General features: G+C 38.4%; 1 protein-coding gene and 1 long non-coding RNA gene across 2 annotated transcripts in view; both read right to left on the bottom strand.

Moving 5' to 3' along the window:
* Positions 1 to 647: 647 nt before the first annotated feature.
* Positions 648 to 7,932, bottom strand: hey2 (hes-related family bHLH transcription factor with YRPW motif 2). Its single transcript, XM_081378171.1, has 6 exons — positions 7,834 to 7,932; positions 4,265 to 4,437; positions 3,237 to 3,315; positions 3,053 to 3,136; positions 2,818 to 2,899; positions 648 to 2,421 (listed from the first exon to the last, which is right to left on the bottom strand). Exons 1-6 carry the CDS (start codon positions 7,858 to 7,860, stop codon positions 1,757 to 1,759), a joined length of 1,110 nt encoding a protein of 369 aa, XP_081234297.1. The 5' UTR covers positions 7,861 to 7,932; the 3' UTR covers positions 648 to 1,756.
* Positions 7,933 to 16,332: 8,400 nt separating this feature from the next.
* LOC308698249 overlaps positions 16,333 to 18,076 on the bottom strand; it is a 34,021-nt gene continuing 32,277 nt past the window's right edge. The window contains exon 5 of the long non-coding RNA XR_014031038.1: positions 16,333 to 17,295. This is a non-coding gene — a long non-coding RNA (uncharacterized lncRNA). The remainder of the gene's footprint in view (positions 17,296 to 18,076) is intronic.

The raw sequence follows: 18,076 nt of genomic DNA, 5'->3' as shown, positions 1-18,076 counted from the left end.
GGAAAGTAATGAAGCTGACAGGCTTACTGACCACGTTCACACCACTGACTCTTTGCCCGTGTGATGTTTTGGGGAGATCATGTGCGGCCTTGATATATGACGGCCACTTCAAAGGCAGGGGCCCGGCGTGAGAACCAGCCGCTCTAAAGCAGATAACCGGCGGATTTATGGCCTCGCACTTTTCCCATGATTGCCGGTGGGTAGCAGGCGCTGTTTTCCTTAATCCCCATTCACTTGGAAATGCTGATACTTTTTCTCTTAAGGACTTTAATGGTGTGACAGTGATTTACTAATGTAAATCTGTCTAACAGACCCTGGCATAAAGGGACTGGATTAGGCCGGCATAAAGACCCATCTTGGGGAGGAGTGACTGGTGTTGTTGTGCTTTCATGTGGTGCACACTACTGCAGTCCGGCCGGCGGTTTGTTCACGCCCGCCAGAACAGCTACATAAGTTTTGACTTGAGCTGTCCCTGAGGGACCAAGGGGGACCTTGAGGGACCGTGCCTTCAAATAACAGTAAACAGCAAATGAGAACTGCTTTTGTTTTTAAGACATTGTTGCAGCGTCAGCATACAATGGCATTGAGACATTTCATAAATAAAAGGGAACATATTTGAAAAAATTGCTGGCGACTGTAACGACTTTGACTGTTGATGTATGCGTTTTATTCAATAAATGTGTTTGCAGCTTACTTTAAAGTTTGTCGACAGATTTATAACCATTGAAGTAGCACTTATAATTGCAGTTGTTTGTTTGACTTTTAGTGGCTTCTTTTGCATTATTAGAAAAACACATAAAAGAACGCAAATATTTTTTTCGACCATACAATTTCAAGAACTCAAATTATGCTATGGGAAAACAATTACTTTTTCTCATAACATTCCATGATCTGTTGTGGTGAAGGCAAATGGAATGATGGTTTTATGGCAATATGTGCCAGAATGAAAGAAAACACTCAGTTTCTTCAGGGACATCAGTTTTTTTTTCTTTTTTGCATAGAAAAAGGTTACATCTTACAGAGCGTGGTAGGGTTATTAAAAAGGTCACAAAGTTACAGTAGTAGAAAATCTCACATGAGTATTAGTGAATGTTATTTAAAAAAAAATTCAGTAGGCCTATTGTGTAAAGTGGAGAGCATCCCGTCTCCCCTCCGCCCCCCCCCCCCCCCCCAAAAAAAAAACAGTAGTGATTGAAGTGCATCATACCAATTAACTCATCTAATCTCAATATAAACTCTAGTTACAATCTTACACATATACAGATTTACAAACTGGATTGTTAAATCATAGATTACAAAACTGATTCACACCTCACTTTAGTGATTATCTGCAAAACCTTTGGTTTGTCTTTGAACAAGCTGTTTTTTTATTTAAACTCTAAATCTACTATGTGTGTGTTTGTGAAAATCTGACAATATGCTTTTCTAAGGAGAAATATCAAAGCATACATATCAATTGCAGCATTTTAGCAGTGTTTATGCAGGCACTATCCCATAGTGCAGTCCTTTACCCAAAGTTAAAAAAGTATTTTTCTTTAAAAATGACAATCACTCTTTATCCTTACGGGTGTCCACGCAGTGTGATGTGTAAAAGTCTGTCTTTCTTTCCCACCCAGATTTGATGTTGCATATGTGCACAGGAAGTGTAGAGAAAAAAAGCCCATGGTGCTGACCAAAGCAGGCACAATAGCTGTTTTCTTTCCTTTATGTACAAAGTGTGGAAGACGTCCAGATGCAACAAGAGCAAATCCAACACTTAAAACGCTCCCACTTCAGTCCCCCACGGTCGATATGGTTTGCTGCTGCTTCCGCTGTTCCCGCTGCTCTGTTGGGATGTGGTGGATGTGGAAACGGAAGAGCTCACGGTGGAAGAAGCCACCGAAGATGCCGTTACGCTGGGGCTGAAGAGCGGGAATCCGCTAAACGACAGAGGGAAGGTTTGCGCTGCAGCTGCGGCGGCCGCTGCGTGAACGGTCGCCGATATTGAAAGCAGCGAGGTGGAGAGCGGCGGCACGCAAGGAGCGACGCTGCCTGTAGAGGGCGCTCTGAGTGCGGAGTCACTGTGGGTGTAGGAGGAGGTCAGCAGGGCTGCACCCCTCTGAGGAACCTCAGATAGCCTACTAGAGGAACTCTCTGAGGATGGAAGTCCGGTCTGGTGCAGAAACGCAGTGGGGATGGGATGCAAAGCGGCAGTCCAGTGATGCGGGTGGAGGGCCTGCTGGTGATGGGCTATGGATGTGGTCATGGCGGCCGCTTCCCTCTGCGAGGCGCAGCTGCTGAGGTGAGAAACCAAGCGGACGCGGAGCGGGTCGCTGGAGTCCAGACCTTCCACGGAGCTCAAATACCTCGCCACTTCAGTCAGACACTCCCGAAAGCCAATGCTCATGAAGTCCATGGCCAGAGAATGAGCATCAAAATATCCTGAAAGAGACAGAGAGAAGTGAGGCTTTAATCATGATGAATCAAATGCAACCCCACTGTGTTGGAGAGGCTAAACCTAAGCAGACTAGGATTGTGACCTGACCTGTTTGTATGTTTGTTTTGTCTCCCCTCTGCTTCGGTTTTAACACTCATTGGAAAGCCCTAACAAACCCCCAACAGTGCAGCCTGTGAATGTGGCCCCACTCCCCTCCCATGGATTTATGAAAGCAAACACAATCCCAGGGTCAAGTGCTTCTTTTGTCCTGCCGGCACTTTCCCACGAGTTCAATCCTACCATTAACATTGATTTCCACTTTAATCTGGTCAAAAGAGAACTCTGTGCTCATGTTTCACTACGGCGTTAGGTGGAGTGCAATACAGGAGCCAATAACAAACCTTTTCCTCCTGTGGCCTGGAGCATCTTCAAATGATCCACTGTCATCTGCAATATTTCCGCTTTCTCTAACTTGGCAGATCCCTTGGGAGAAGAAATAGGATATGTTTTTAATATGATAGCTTTGATGAAATAATGTGGCAACATCCTCTTCCACTTACTTTTGATTTATTATAATTATTATTAGAAATAATACTTTCATAAAGCATAATAAAGCACACAGAGATGTGAACTCACCTGTTTCTCAAATGCTGTTGGCACCAGACGACGTAACTCTGATAAACTATTATTTATTCGGTCCCTCCGTCTTTTCTCAATGATCTGCAATATATAAAACAATCAACAATGTATCAGTATTCTAAATAAAGTATTTTAAAAATTTTAACAAATATGAAAATTATCTATTAAAGTTATGAATTACCCCTCTCCGCTTCTTTCTAGCCATGACTTGGGATGTTGTGGTAGGTGAGCCACATCTTATAAATGAACCGTTGCTTTGACTTTGGGGGGGGAAAGGAATAAAAAACTTATCAGTACAATGTAAAAAGTGTTCATAGTTACCATTAAAATGACTTTTTTGATCAAGTCCTATTAAATTATATTTTTGATTTTCGACTAACAATACCAGTTAATTTAAATATGAACCACATGAAACATTTTTAGGTTGACTATAATGTTTGACAATGATAACTGATAACACTTCAGTAAAACTTGCAGATGTAAGTCATTACCAAACATAAATGCTTAATATAAAAGTCCATTAATATCTATAGCCTACATTCAAATAGATAGAAATATCTATAAAACTTTACAATAATGTTTAGTAACATGTAAACAATACTTTAAAAAAATGGTTACATACAATTGGTACATTTATGATCCATTTCCACTTGATCAAACCCATCAAATTATTGTCGGTGCAATCTAATGTAGTCTAATGTTTGATTTAGTCATATTACATAACATTTTGACTCAAATTAAAACAGTTCATTCCACATTTTTAGGTAACATGACAATATACAACTAAGTTACAAACTTTATTTAGTTAACTATAGTAGTTTATGTATATTCACCATATATGAACAATATTACATTACATTAAACAGTAACTATTTTCCTGTTGAGCATTACATAGTAATGTTTGTTAATTTTATTAAGTATTACCAAAGCTTTTTGTGTGTGTCATACAAACTGAGTTTATTTATAATGTCTAAGATTAAAATATTAAAATAATAAAAAAATATTAAAATTAATATAAAATTATATTTAAAATAAATAAATAATTATTAATTATAATTATCAACTTTTAAGTTAACTAGAATGTTTTTAAATAATACATTTAATTATATTACAGGCCTATATATATTTATACATGTAAAAATGTCCAAAGGGAAAGATCTTAAGATAACACCTACACCCAGCTACAGAACAACAAACAAGCATGCTTACCCCGAGTAGTTATTCTCACTTCCCACATCAATAGTTTCATCCATGTCGCTGTCGGACGTGCTGTCCTCACAAGGCCGCTTCATGATGCAGTGCGCACAGGTACAGCCACCAAACACTCTGAGCGCCTTTCCCACGAACCGCTGGAGCCTCAGTCTCGCATTCACGCCCACGTCCTGCTTTGGGAACACCCACCAAAAAAAAAAGAAAACACGCCCCGAGCCACCGAATGGAGGTCTCAAACTTCATTCCCCTGATAATTGACTCTGCCCAGCTTCAGCACTCGCGTTCTGCACCCGAGGGCCCCAGAAGCGTGAGAAACACTTTACACAAGAAAGGCGACGGTGTTTCACAGCCTGGCTGAGCTTGAACACAGTGTGCAGATAGGCAGGAAATCTAGGTAAAGGGTTTCTGGCAAGGCTAATTTCAGGATGCAGAGTGACTTGCCAAAATGTATACTTCAGCGCGCGAATTATTAAGGAAGGAATTCCTGTCAGCAAGTTTGTTCAGGTTCGTCTCGCGCATCCTACATTGTTTTAGCTTCCCTTTGCATAGTCAGCTAACCTTTAAATATCATGAAGACGTTTTAAATAGAAGAACAATTTATTTTAAATCTATATTAATATGAAAATAACGACAGAATGTTTTGTCGACTTACCATCACACAGACAGCGATCAAGCTCCGTTGCTATGGTTAACGTTACCTCACGTGCAAATGTGTAGCCTACACAATCGGACAAACTTGTATTTTTACTTTTAGGTTACTGAAAGATTTAAACGTATATATTATATGTAAAATAAAAGTAAACAAAACCATATTCTTCTACCAACAAAAGTTCTAGTCGTTTTAATAACAAACAACAAAAAGTTAAAATTGGTTAAGTGTATATTGCCTTATCATACAGTATATATCATACAGTATACATACATTCATACATACCTGTATATAGCCTATATATTATATAAAAAAAAAGTATAAACGCAAATAAAGTATATACTAAATATTTTAAAGACAATTTAGGCTATATTTTTAATTTTTTTTTTGGAAGCAAAAATTACCTTAAATAAAAAAAAAAAAGGAAAAAAAAGAATTATATTACTTAGGCCTATATTTTACCGTTAAAGGCAGGGTAGGCGATTTGTTCCAGAAACATTTTTTGTTAAGGTCCTTGCACAAATTTCCGAAAGTCCTAAATTTTCGCATGCGTTTTTTTCGTATTCGTCATTCGGCTGCGAAAAACGCAGAAAATCGAACCTGATCTGAATTTTTTTTATGACGGACGGAAGTTTCGGAGGCAAGTGTGTAAGCGTGATTGACATAACGCAAGGTCGTATTTATTTTTTAACGTGCAAAAATTTCGGATGCGAATTTCGGACTCAGTGTGCAAGGACCTTTATTCTGGTTGAAAGTCTATTCCCATCTTGATAGCAATCACTAAGTTAAGGTGTTTAAATGTAGCCTATATATCGTCTGTGGAAGGCATAAGACCAAAAAGATTTTCATCCAATCATTGCATTCGGTCCAAATGTATTTTCGTATGTATTTTCATACCTTCGTGCACCCTGCTTATGCAGACATAATGTAAAATATGTGCTTTGATGCACTATTGCAGTATGTACATATGGACATACTCAAATGTTTCAATAAACCTTAATTATACTGAGATTATACAAGTATATATCGGGAGCCTGTCTCATGTATTTCACATAGCGCAAAACAGTATGTTGGCAAACAGAACACGCTCCTAAATATATGCATACACACAGACACACTTTCACACATGGGCTCCTCATCTAGTTGGAGGCTCCAGCTGTAGTGAATTTCCTGGGTTAAACGGTGAAGACAGCACATTGTTTGGGCTCACAAAACCCCCCCTTTGTCATGTGCCTTCCCCCTGGTGGAGCGTAGCACAGTCTCCCAGGCAGCCCGCCAGTGTGATGACTCGTTCCCACAGCTCGAGCCCTGCGCTGAAACCCAATCACCATGTGAGAGACGGCCAGGAACACAAGGAGGGCCGGCAGGGCCGCTGCCACTGGGAGGTTACCGCGAGCCAAGCGTCACCCACACCACTGCGGATGCAGCCCGTAACCCTATTCTTCACATTGTTTGTTTGTTGCAAGTCCAATTTAACTAACATGATATAAAACCTTAGAAATATCAAGCTGGCATTGTGGCCTTTCACACATTAAGTTCTATAGTGTCGAACTATATTTTGTTGTTAATTATATCTATGAACTTAAAGGGGTGGTTGAATATGATTTCACTTTTCTAACTTAAGTTAGTGTGTGTAATGTTGCTGTTTGAGCATAAACAACATCTGCAAAGTTACGACACTCGTTGAAAGCAAAGGGAGATATTTGCATTTAAAGAAATCACTTTTTAAGGACTACAACAAACGGCTGGTAAGGACTACACGACATTCCTTCCGGGTTAGTGACATCACCAACCCTAAAATTTACATAAACCCCGCCCCCGGAGCACGATTTATAGATTATGAATATGCTAATCAATGACTAGAAGATAACTACACATAAGCTACATAAATTCATCAACTAACCATTCAGAAGTGTCCTGTTGCTTCTACATGTTGTCACTTCTTGAGTCTCTCCATCATTCTGACTTCGGTTTGAACTTAAAAGGCTAAAAGTTTTTGAAATTTTCAGTGCATGTGTGTGTGTGAGGTAAAAGGACACAAGCTGTTGAAGCTCCGCCCCCTGTGCCGGGAGCAGCAGCTCATTTGCATTTAAAGGGACAGACACAAAAACTGTTTTTGATCACCCTCAAAAAGTGACAAATTTAGCATGCTATATAAAATATCTGTGGGGTATTTTGAGGTAAAACTTCACATACACATATTTATTTTACATCTTGTGAAAAGGGCATTATAGGCCTACCACCCCTTTAATATTCAATTTTATATAAATGTCTACAATGTAACATTATGGACAAATTATTTTTTTTAACTTTAAAAGTATATGTGGCGAGCAGGATGAGGCCTGCATTTCACAATAAAAATGACGTTTACCACCCAAGAATTTCTAAAAACAACCATCATAACTAAAAATAAATTTGTGTAGTAAAATTAGAAATTAAATATTTTAAATACAATAAAATGTTTATAAATAAAATGTAGTTATAATAGTAATTTTAATATAAATTAATTATTTTACTCCAAAAAGTATTATATTTAAACATATATAAATGTCTTTATATAAATGTGCATTTCACAATAAAATATCAAACCAAGTGGCATTTAAGAATGACAGAAACACACACTCGACAAACATTTTACAAACCAAATAGGAGATTTTCAATGGTAAAAACAATAGCAATACAGTACTGTTCAAAATGATGGACTGGACATTTTCAAACTGATGTTTCAAACTGATCATACCTTTAGTTAATGTGATGAACCCTTTGGCTAAAGCACATGTAGTGGTTTGATATTTTGCCATCTAATGCAATAAAAAGTTTGTAGATTTTGTATGAGAATTGAATTGAGAACAGTATGATTTAGCTGTCCAAAAACTTTATGATCTCCTAATATAATGAATATTATAAAGACACAAACCTCAGTACTGCTGAAGGGTTTCTGCATCACCCACTGCCTTTAACACCCTGCACCAGACCCAGTCCTCTGCACATATAGCTCCAATCAAGCTGTCAACAGCCTCTCATAGCCCAGGGCAGGCTGCAGCTCTCCCAGGTGTGACCTAAAGTATATAAGGGCTAATTAAAGCAGTCTGTCCGGCTTCACAGACCCGGACTTTCCCTCGTTTTCCCCTGTTGATGGATATGCCCACTCAAGAATGTTCAAAGTTCTTTTTAGGATAAATAAAGACAGTATAATAAAAATATTGACAGGAGAGCAGATATACACCAAGCCCTAAAGGTTTGTTTCACTCTATTTATTGCATTTGCATATTGTTATTGTTCTACACATCTACAAAAGGTCTGCTGAATCAGACTGGGTCTCCTTATATCTATGCTTTTATCCATTTATTAGTTTATTTAAAAGGGACAGTGCACGTTATTAGCATTTCTGTAAACAGACCAGTTCACTCAAAGGACAATTACGATAACTGTTAAGTTTTAAGAATTATTCTAATTCTGTGAGAATAGGGAAGTCCACACCACAACTATAACGATAACGGCACAGAGAAACTATATTGTTGGAATTACTTTCAGAACATGTTTTTTTCTCCAGATGATGAATGATAATAATATTGGCACATTTGGCAGCCAATCAGAATCCATCCTGTTTTCAGAGCTGGAGCATTTAAAGCGGCGGCAAAACTGCAGCACGTGCTTATAATACAAAGAACATTATTTTGCGTAGGTGTGGGTAATAATAGTTATCATTCTTGGAGTGAATGGGCCTTTAGCATTAGGACTATTTTTCATCTGTAGACCATGGATAGAATATAACAGGATCATCCTAAAGACAAATACAAAATAAGTAAAAATGACTACAATGATTTTTATATCTACTGGATTTAAAAAGGCAAATGCTTAAGTCAATGATTGGATCATTATTGCAGTGATTATTATGTGTCTAGCATGTTATATGTTTGGCATTGGCAAAAGTTCTTCTAACCCTTATTAATGGAGTGTGTAGCTTTTCATTTCTTAAACAACCATGTAGGAAGACACATCATGCTCATATTGCAAATATAGGCTCAAATTGTGAAAGAATGGTTGGGAGGGAGCATGAAGAATTGATGCACCTCTTGGTGGAAATAACATCACAACATTTATTTCCATCAAGAGGTGCATACATTTTTGTTCAAGATCTTGTAATGACAATGCAAGAGTCCAGCACTCTGTTAAAGGAGAACTTGGTAACTTTTTTAACTTAATAAAACTGTCTAGAAATCATTTGGATGGTTAAACAACCTGTTCTGGTGATATTTGTGACTTTCCCCGCTCCCCCCAGCGTTCCCAGGCGGAAAACCAACCTTGCAACTTGGAGACTACCGTCCCGGCAAGATAGAAATTGGAAGTCTCGTGTGAAGCGAGAATGAGAACGAGAACGAGCGCGAAACACTAATTGCTTTACGGCAATTCAACATAAACACACACGCATGTATGATGTATTACCAGATTACCCACCTCGGTAGACAAAGCTCCACACGATACAGTTGGCTTGCTCCCATCAAAACAAACGCACATGAGCAGCGGTAGAGAGGGGGAGGAGGCCGCCGCAAGTGAGTTTTTTACGACCGTGTTGTGAAATATACGCCCCACCACAGCTGTTGGGGGAGCTCGTGGGGAAAACATGCGACAACAAAAGGGAAAATCAGCGAAGAAGTGACTAGAATTCGCTAGAGTTGCCGAGTTCTCCTTTAAGTCTCCTCCAGCACATCCCAAAGATTTTCAATGAGTTTAAGGTCTGGATTCAGAGGTACCAATTCATGTGTGAAAATGATTATTCATAATCCTCCCAACCATTCTTTCACAGTTTGAGCCTGATTAATTTTGGCATTGTCATCCTGGAATATGGCAACATATAATATGCTATAAACATAATAATAACTGCAATAATGATCCAATCATAGACTCTTAAAGCGATAGATCACCCAAAAATGAAAAATTTGTCATCACTTATTCACCCTCAATTTGTTCCAAATCTTTATCTGTTGAACACAAAATAAGATATTTTAACTCTTTCCCTGCCATTGACGAGTTATCTCTTAATTTATGAGACAATGCTTCACTGCCATTGACGAGTTTTTACGGCTTTCCGTGTTATCACTAGCCGTGTTTCCATTACCCTTCAAATTGCGCAAACTGAAATTGCGAATTGAAAATACGCCGAATGGAAACACGAAACAAAAGCTTTTTTTAATGAAACTTACCCACGTTTAAGTGTTGATAAAAAAATAATACATCAGGTTAGAATAAAAAGGTTGTATTCATACAACAAAATATTCTGGCGGCCATGAAAGTTTTGTGAAAATTACCAAAAACTCTGGCGGTGGCTGGCAAAATTTTTTTACACGCTGGCGGAGAAAGAGTTAAAGAATGTTGGTAACCAGATTGATGTTGATGGTAGCCATTGACTGTCAATTGAAGTCAATGGCTACCGTCAACTGTCTGGTTACCAACTTTCTTTAAAATATCTTTTGTGTTTTTTTGGCTGGGCACACACACAAAGCAAACAGAAAATATGCACATTACATATATCTTTATATTAGATGTTGTGAAATGAGGTTTTCACTCCTATTCTGTTTAGTTTTTTAGCATTTCATCCTTGGCTTATAGAAAACAAGTGCTAGTGATATCTATGGAAGCTTGTTTCCGCCACTGAATCAAACATTTTAAAAGATAATTGCGACTTTTTATCTCACAATTGCAAATTTACATCTCGCAATTCTGACTTTATTTCTCAGAATTGCGAGATATAAAGTCAGAATTGCGTGAAATAAAGTCAGAATTCTGAGATATAAAGTCAGAATTGCGAGATATAAAGTCGCAATTGCATCTTATAAAGTCAGAATTCAGACTTTTTTTCTCGCAATTGCGACTTTATATCACACAATTCTGACTTTATAACACATAATTGCGAGTTTATATCTCGCAATTCTGACATCTTTTCTCAGAATTGTGAGATATAAAGTCAATTGGACTAAGGGGAAAAAAAAGACAGACTTATTTTTTTTTTTTACCTTAGAATAGTTTATATCTCACAATTCTGACTTTATAACACGCAATTGCAACTTTATATCATGCAATTCTGACTTTATATCTCCCAATTGCGTGATATAAAGTCAGAATTCTGAGATATAAAGTCAGAATTGCGTGATATAAAGTCGCAATTGCGAAAAAAAAGTCAGAATTCTGACTTTATAACACGCAATTATGACTTTATTTCACGCAATTCTGACTTTATATCTCGCAATTCTGACTTTAAAACACGCAATTGCGACTTTATTTCACGCAATTCTGACTTTATATCTCACAATTCTGAGAAATAAAGTCAGAATTGCGAGATGTAAACTCGCAATTGTGAGATAAAAAGTCGCAATTATCTTTTTTTTTTTTTTTTTGTGGCGGAAACAAGCTTCCATAGATATCAGTCCGGGGCAGGACTACAAAACAAAAACCGGAATATGGCCTCCACCAAGTCTGCCAGCGGGCAGCGTGGAGCTAAAGCTTGTCATTGTCACCTCTGAGACGTCTCAGCATGTGGCCAAGCAGGTCCAAACTTGGGACTCAACTTAGTGCAAGCGTTTGCGTGTGTTTCTTCTATTCCCAGGCAGGAGGAAGGATTCCTTTCATCCCAAACATGCTTGCGTGGAGAAGGCGGGCGGGCGGCCCTGCCCCTGAGCCCGGCGAAAGGGGCCCAGCCCTGATGTGCCATGCTATCAGTGGTTCCCAAGGCTGGCCAGCCTGGGAAAAGCTGGGTGGACCCGTTCCAAAATCAGCATTACATGCATTATTGTTCTTACCCTCCCCGAGTCCCAAGCACACAATGAAAACAACAGCAACAGCCACAATCTCAAGCCCTTCTCTGAACACAAGGCTGCCCTTAGTCACTCGCAAACTGCCTTTTTAAAACCAAGTTAACTGCTTCATTGCAACGGACACTGTTGCCCGGGAAGCAGCTTCCTCAGCCCCGACTCTTCCTTGAGAGTACACTGACCTGTTTTAGATTCAGGGCAAACAAACATTTGTCCTGTTAAATTAAAGTATAGTGCAAGTAAAATGGTTGGGAAAACATAGGCATTTATTGCTCTTCGAGTAAATTAATCTGAGAACCAGTGGCTAGCTGCATAAACTGCTAAGACTAGTCTTACATGTTAGTCATACATTTTTTTAAGACAGTAAATAACTTACTTAAAAAACATAAATTGGTCATTCCCCTTGGTCACACTAGTTCTTAAGACACAGTCTTAACATAATGGCTATGTTTATGCAACTGGCCACAGGATTCACTTTTATGCAAATTTTATGATACCCTAACTGGGAAACGCGGTTTAAAAAAGTGGTTTTCTGGTCCTCAAGCCAGGCCTAACTGGTCTTCATCTGGTCTGAACAGCTGAGAAGTGCTGAAAAACTTTGTAAAAGGCTGACTTGAACTGGTTTTTAAGAAGTTTCAACAACGCCTGGACCAACAGAAGTTACTGAGATCATAATCTAGCTCCATCCTTTCGTGTTCCTCAAGGGATGCTCTTGTGATTAGTGAATGAAGTTTGCATGAATGAAAAATGTTTGCTGATCAAAAATAACTGATATCGACTGATCAGACAACAAAGATTTTAAGATTATGACTAACCTGATTGTTTTCTTTGGAGACTTCTGGATTTAAACACAAGAAGGTTCCATTTCAGCGCCAAACTGAAACAATTAACCCCTGAGTAAATAATCTACTTCTTTCTCATTGTTATCCAATCTGTCCGAGACAAATGGGCATCTGTTTATTTTTCCTGTCAGTGGAAGAGCGAACAGCCACAAACTGACAATATCCTAGGATTGTGGACTTCTGACTCCAAAGTCATATTATAGGCGCTTTATTAGTGTTTAAGGTCACAGAGAGACAAGCAAGTGCATCCTATATCAGGAAGCCTTTTGCGTCTCTGGAGTGAAATATTTGGCTTTTAGTTGGAGCGCCGGCCGTGAGTCGGAAATCCTGGGAAGCGAGTTCATGGCAGACAGGCTCCAGGCGTCGTATGGGCCAACGTTGAAGAGAATGGGTCAGAATAATAGGGCCCTTCCTGCCATTCTCAGATTCAGGGCAGTATTTCTGTCACGGCTTTCCATCGTACTGTGTCTGGCATTTTGCTTCGGCACTCATCAACCCGCATGCTACGCTCAGAAACAAACTAATCTGCACTGCAAGTGCCATTTGGCTCAACACAAAGTGTCTGTCAGAATTATGTCAGCATCATTGTGGTGATTTTGCATGGCTATCAAGGGAGTAAATACTCATGTAAACAAGTTTATCAGTCTTTACAAGACATTTTAAACTCTGCTATAGTGTGTACTGGTATGGGTTTATAATACAAAAATTGCATATATGGAGTGAGAACACACACAGACAGGTGCCCCTTCACTACTTCCTGTCATATGACCTGAGCTTCCTGTCAGGATACATGAGCTTGAGGAAGCCATAGGTTTCCCCTTCAGCATTCAGCTCTCATTGTTCAAACATTGTTAACCATATTGTTTTGCATCCCTTTAATTCACTGTGGCACCTTCGTTATTTGCACAATAGCTTTGTTTCCACGGCCAAAACCTGGAACCCACAGGTCAGCTCCTCAGACAAAGTTCTAGAGCTAAATACTAAAATAAATGAACATTGAGGCATTTTTAATTTCCTTACTTTCTGAGCATTTGATCCGAACACTCAAACAAGCCACAGAAGTGCATGTTGATCATTGTATTAAGGCAGCGCTGAGGCGGCTTCATTTAGAGTTCAACCTACAGAAATACAACAATTTTCAGTTTAGTTCAGTTCAGCATCATTTATTTAAATCAGGATTGAGATTTCAATTTAGAATTGGTTCCCTTTTAATTTTATGATTTGCAATTCAAAGTAATTCTACAAAAGCACTGAATCTTGGCAATCGGGGTGTTCTTCCATCCAGGTTCACAAAGGTTAAACATTTTATAAAATATATATATATATATATTTTTAAATATGATCTATCCATCCATTCATCTCATCTAAATTTAATTTTAACAATTGCATATCCGTTTTGCTACCTCAATTCAAATACAATTACAAATTCAATGACCAAATCAATAATTTTAATAAAAAAGTATTCTCAATTAAATTCTGAATGCCGCACAACCAAGATTCAAATATTCATACACATACATACAGTATATACAGATAATATAATATAATATAATATAATATAATATAATTCATACATTAATACAACATAATTGCAGTCATTAGCTATATTTTTCAACATTTTCATTTAACTCATTCCCCGCCAGGTAAAAAAATAAAGTTGCCAGCAACCACCAGCGTTTTTAATCATTCTCACTCACAAAACTTTCATGGCCCCCAGAATATTTTGTAGTATGAATATTGGAACATGCAATATATCAAAAGAAAGAACAGAGCCTCTGCTTTTAAACAAACAAAAAAAAGTTTTTATTCTATTATTTTATTCTAGCTTAGTGCATTCATTTTTTCTCAAAACTTGAATGTGGGTAAGTTTCTTTCGCGTTTTTTGTCAAAAACTACATCCAAATCGGATTCAAATGATGAACAAAACATAGATGGAGTCCATTAAACACCCCCTAAGGTTGCATAATTCTATACTACTTCCTGGGTCGACATTTCATTCGTTAACATTAGGTAGTTTTGATTTATACAATGTTTAATGTTAATATCTTACAAATGCATATGATATCGCTTGTTTCTGCTTCTTCCTCGCATGTGTTTTGATCAGGAGATTCAGTACTTTTTCAGAAGATGCCTAATAGTGCCCCCTACCGTATAACAGTGAAAACACGGAAAGCCGGAAAATTCAATGGCGGGTCTCGCAAATGATAGAAATTGCGTCAAAGTCAATGGCGGGGAAAGAGTAAAGAGAAGACGACACTTAACAAAAGCATTGATGTTTCTGTTTGACACTGAAAATGTAACCGTTTAATCCAATTGCATTAGCAGTCTGGCTCTGCTCCCATATTAGTGGCTTCTGGCTCGCTCTGCTTGCAGGGAAGCAGCTGCCCTGGACAACCCCAGTCGGAGCAGACAGGCAAATGTGTTAAAGTAATTAACAGACAAGAAAGAGGAAGTCATCAGCTACACATTAAGTGACCTGACCACTGTGAAATCACTACTCTATATGGCAGGATACAACCACAGTCAGAGAAAGAGATATGCTTTCACGCGTGGCACCAGTCAGTGAAGGCCAACAAGATAATCTTCTCTTCAACACTAAAAACAAACAGAAGAAAGGAGGGGTGTCCTCTTGGGACACCTGTGCTAATCATCACTTGTTAGTATTTTATTATTTATAATATATATTATTTAAAACTTTAAACAAAGTCGATATATAACCCTCTTGAAAGATAGGGGTTAACATTTAACATTTATCTGTTAACAATTATCTGTGAAGGCAAATTTTGTTTTTCAAAACATGAGCTTGTGCACAGTTTATCTTGTGCTCTGGAAAACACCAAAATATAATAACACCATGAACCGAAGCCATTCACCAATCGTTCCCTGAGCTTTAAGACGTTTGGGTATCACAGGCAGTGAGGAAGCACAAGGTTAGAGAGAGATCCAGGAAAGAGCTTTCTGCTAATCTCTACCAGGCTAAGACCCCACAGAGCCAAAACACTGATATGGTGTGTCACTGACTGGTGATAAACAATGCTGCATATTGTTGTTTTGGGCTGCACCCTCTGGTTCTTTATCAGCAAGCATCCTTCCACTCCCCATGATTGTGAAATGGCACTGGGTGTGCTACAGAGTGATGGACTTATATAATAAATGGCAATGAAGTTGATCATGGTTAAGAGAAATTCAAAGCACTTTGAGTATTTTGTTTTCATGTGACCTTTAGGGTGGGTTTATCTGAAAAAGCGTTAAGACCCGTTCACACGATAAATATAACGATAAAGACAGTTCTAAAAATCTTTCTAAATATTAAAAATTAGCAGAGTCCACACCACAGCTATAACGGTAATGGCACAGAGAAACGATCACGTTGGAATCTCTTTCAGAACGATTTTATTCCAGCTGGTGAACGATAAAAACAGTGACAGCCAATCAGAATCCATTCTGATTTAAAGAGCTCAAGCATTAAAAGCGGCAGACGAGAAAACTGCAGTGGTTTTTAATGTTTATGAAAGTATTTTAGGCTCACCATTTATTTGGTCAAAAATACAGTAAAACAGTAATATATGAAAAATTATCACAATTTAGATTAACTGTTTTCCATTTTAACATATTCGTTGATGCATAGCTCTGTACATTTCAGCCGCCATTCTTCAGTGTCATGATCCTTAAGAAATCATTCATATGCTGATTTTGTGGTCAAGAGCATTTATTATTATTATCAATGTTAAAATCAAGTGTGATATTTAATTTACATTTTTTTTTGGAAATTATGATACATTTTATTCTGGATTCTTTGATGAATATAAAGAGATCAGAAAAACAATTATTTGAAATATAAAACTTTAATAACATTACACATAACTACTATACTGTATGTGTCCTTTCTAAAAGTATTAGTTTCTTTAAAAATAAATAAATCTTACTGACTCCAAACTTTTGAAAGGTAGCGTATCCTAATATAATGTTTGGACAATGGTAATCATGGATGAATCTAGAGTTTTAGTCATAGGAGGACTGAGCCACTTATCTGAATATGAACCGTTATAGCAAAAAGAAAAATTCTTTAAGAGCGAGAACTCACAGCTAATTAATGCTTGATTGACTAATTTTTTTTTAACTGCCTAATTACTTTTTTCCACAACTAGCAAGGTAGGATTTTTGGGGGCTAAAGTGAAAGGCAAGGGTGAAAGCTGAAGGTGATAATGCAGTTTCAAGATTCAAGAATTTCAGACTAATTTTGAACTAGCCTAAATCTGTGTGTGGTTTATTTTAGGTCTGATTGGCTGGACCCCGTCATTGTATTGGAAGTCCAGACACTCTGACTTATCAGTGCGAGCAGTTGAAAAGCAGTAGCGCACATGCTTGACCCCAGGCCTTCTGGTCTTACTGTTATCACCCGAGACAGCACTGTTGAATCTGGGGGAGAATGTGACAACAGCAGGCTCAGCTCATCTTATCAAGCTGAGTGAGGGCCACCAGCTGACCATACGCAGACCCCAGATCAGCAACACGTCGGCTAATTCTTCTTACACCCTGCAGGGGAAAACCTGGACTGAGGGTCCTAGCCCTGGAAAATACCTGTCATCAGAAGAGCCGCGATCAGCTGCAGGAATCTTGCTACATTCACACCGGGAGAAACGCAGAGGGAGAGGTGTCCACGACAGCTCACAGATACTCTGCCGCTGTCTTTCCCATTGGCAGAAGACTTGTCACTGTCTATCAAAGCTGAAAAAGTTCAATAAAATGGGTTATTTGTACAGAAATAGACATAATCCGTTTCATACAACTGTAAGCCACAATTTAATTTATTTAAAGGGATAGTTCGGCCAAAAATGATATTAAACCCATGATTTACTCACCCTCAAGCCGTTCGAGATGCATATGTCAATCATTTTTCAGACGAACACATTTTCAGTTATTTTAGAAAATGTCACTGATTTACCACTGATTTTTTAGTGGTAATAATGTCAAGTTATGGGTTCCACTCCTTCAAGTCCCAAAAATGTGCATTCATCCTTCACAAAAGTAATCCATCCGGCTCCAGGGGGATAAACGAAGGCCTTCTGAGGGTAATCCGTGCGGTTTTGTCGTAAAAATATACATATTTAAAACTTTATAAATGAAAATAACTGGCTTCCGGCAACAGTCGACGCGCGTTCACGGGAGATGGATGCCGGCGTATGACGTAGGATGTAGCGTAGTAAGCGTCGTGACGTAGAACGAAGTATAGCTAAATCAAACGCTACATCGGCTTCCATCTGCCGTGAACGCGCGTCGACCGTTGCGATATGTATATTTTTACGACAAAACCGCACAGATTACCCTCAGAAGGCCTTCGTTTATCCCCCTGGAGCCGGATGGATTACTTTTGTGAAGGATGCATGCACATTTTTGGGACTTGAAGGAGTGGACCCCATTACTTCACATTATAACCACTGAAAGATCTAAGACACAAATGTGTTTGTCTGAAAAATGATTGACATATGCATCTCGAACGGCTTGAGGG

Source organism: Scardinius erythrophthalmus (assembly GCF_964197995.2).
Source record: "Scardinius erythrophthalmus genome assembly, chromosome: 11".
Classification (NCBI taxonomy): Eukaryota; Metazoa; Chordata; class Actinopteri; order Cypriniformes; family Leuciscidae; genus Scardinius; species Scardinius erythrophthalmus.
Note: the sequence above shows the minus strand (reverse complement) of the source record. Positions and strands in the feature narration are given on the sequence as shown.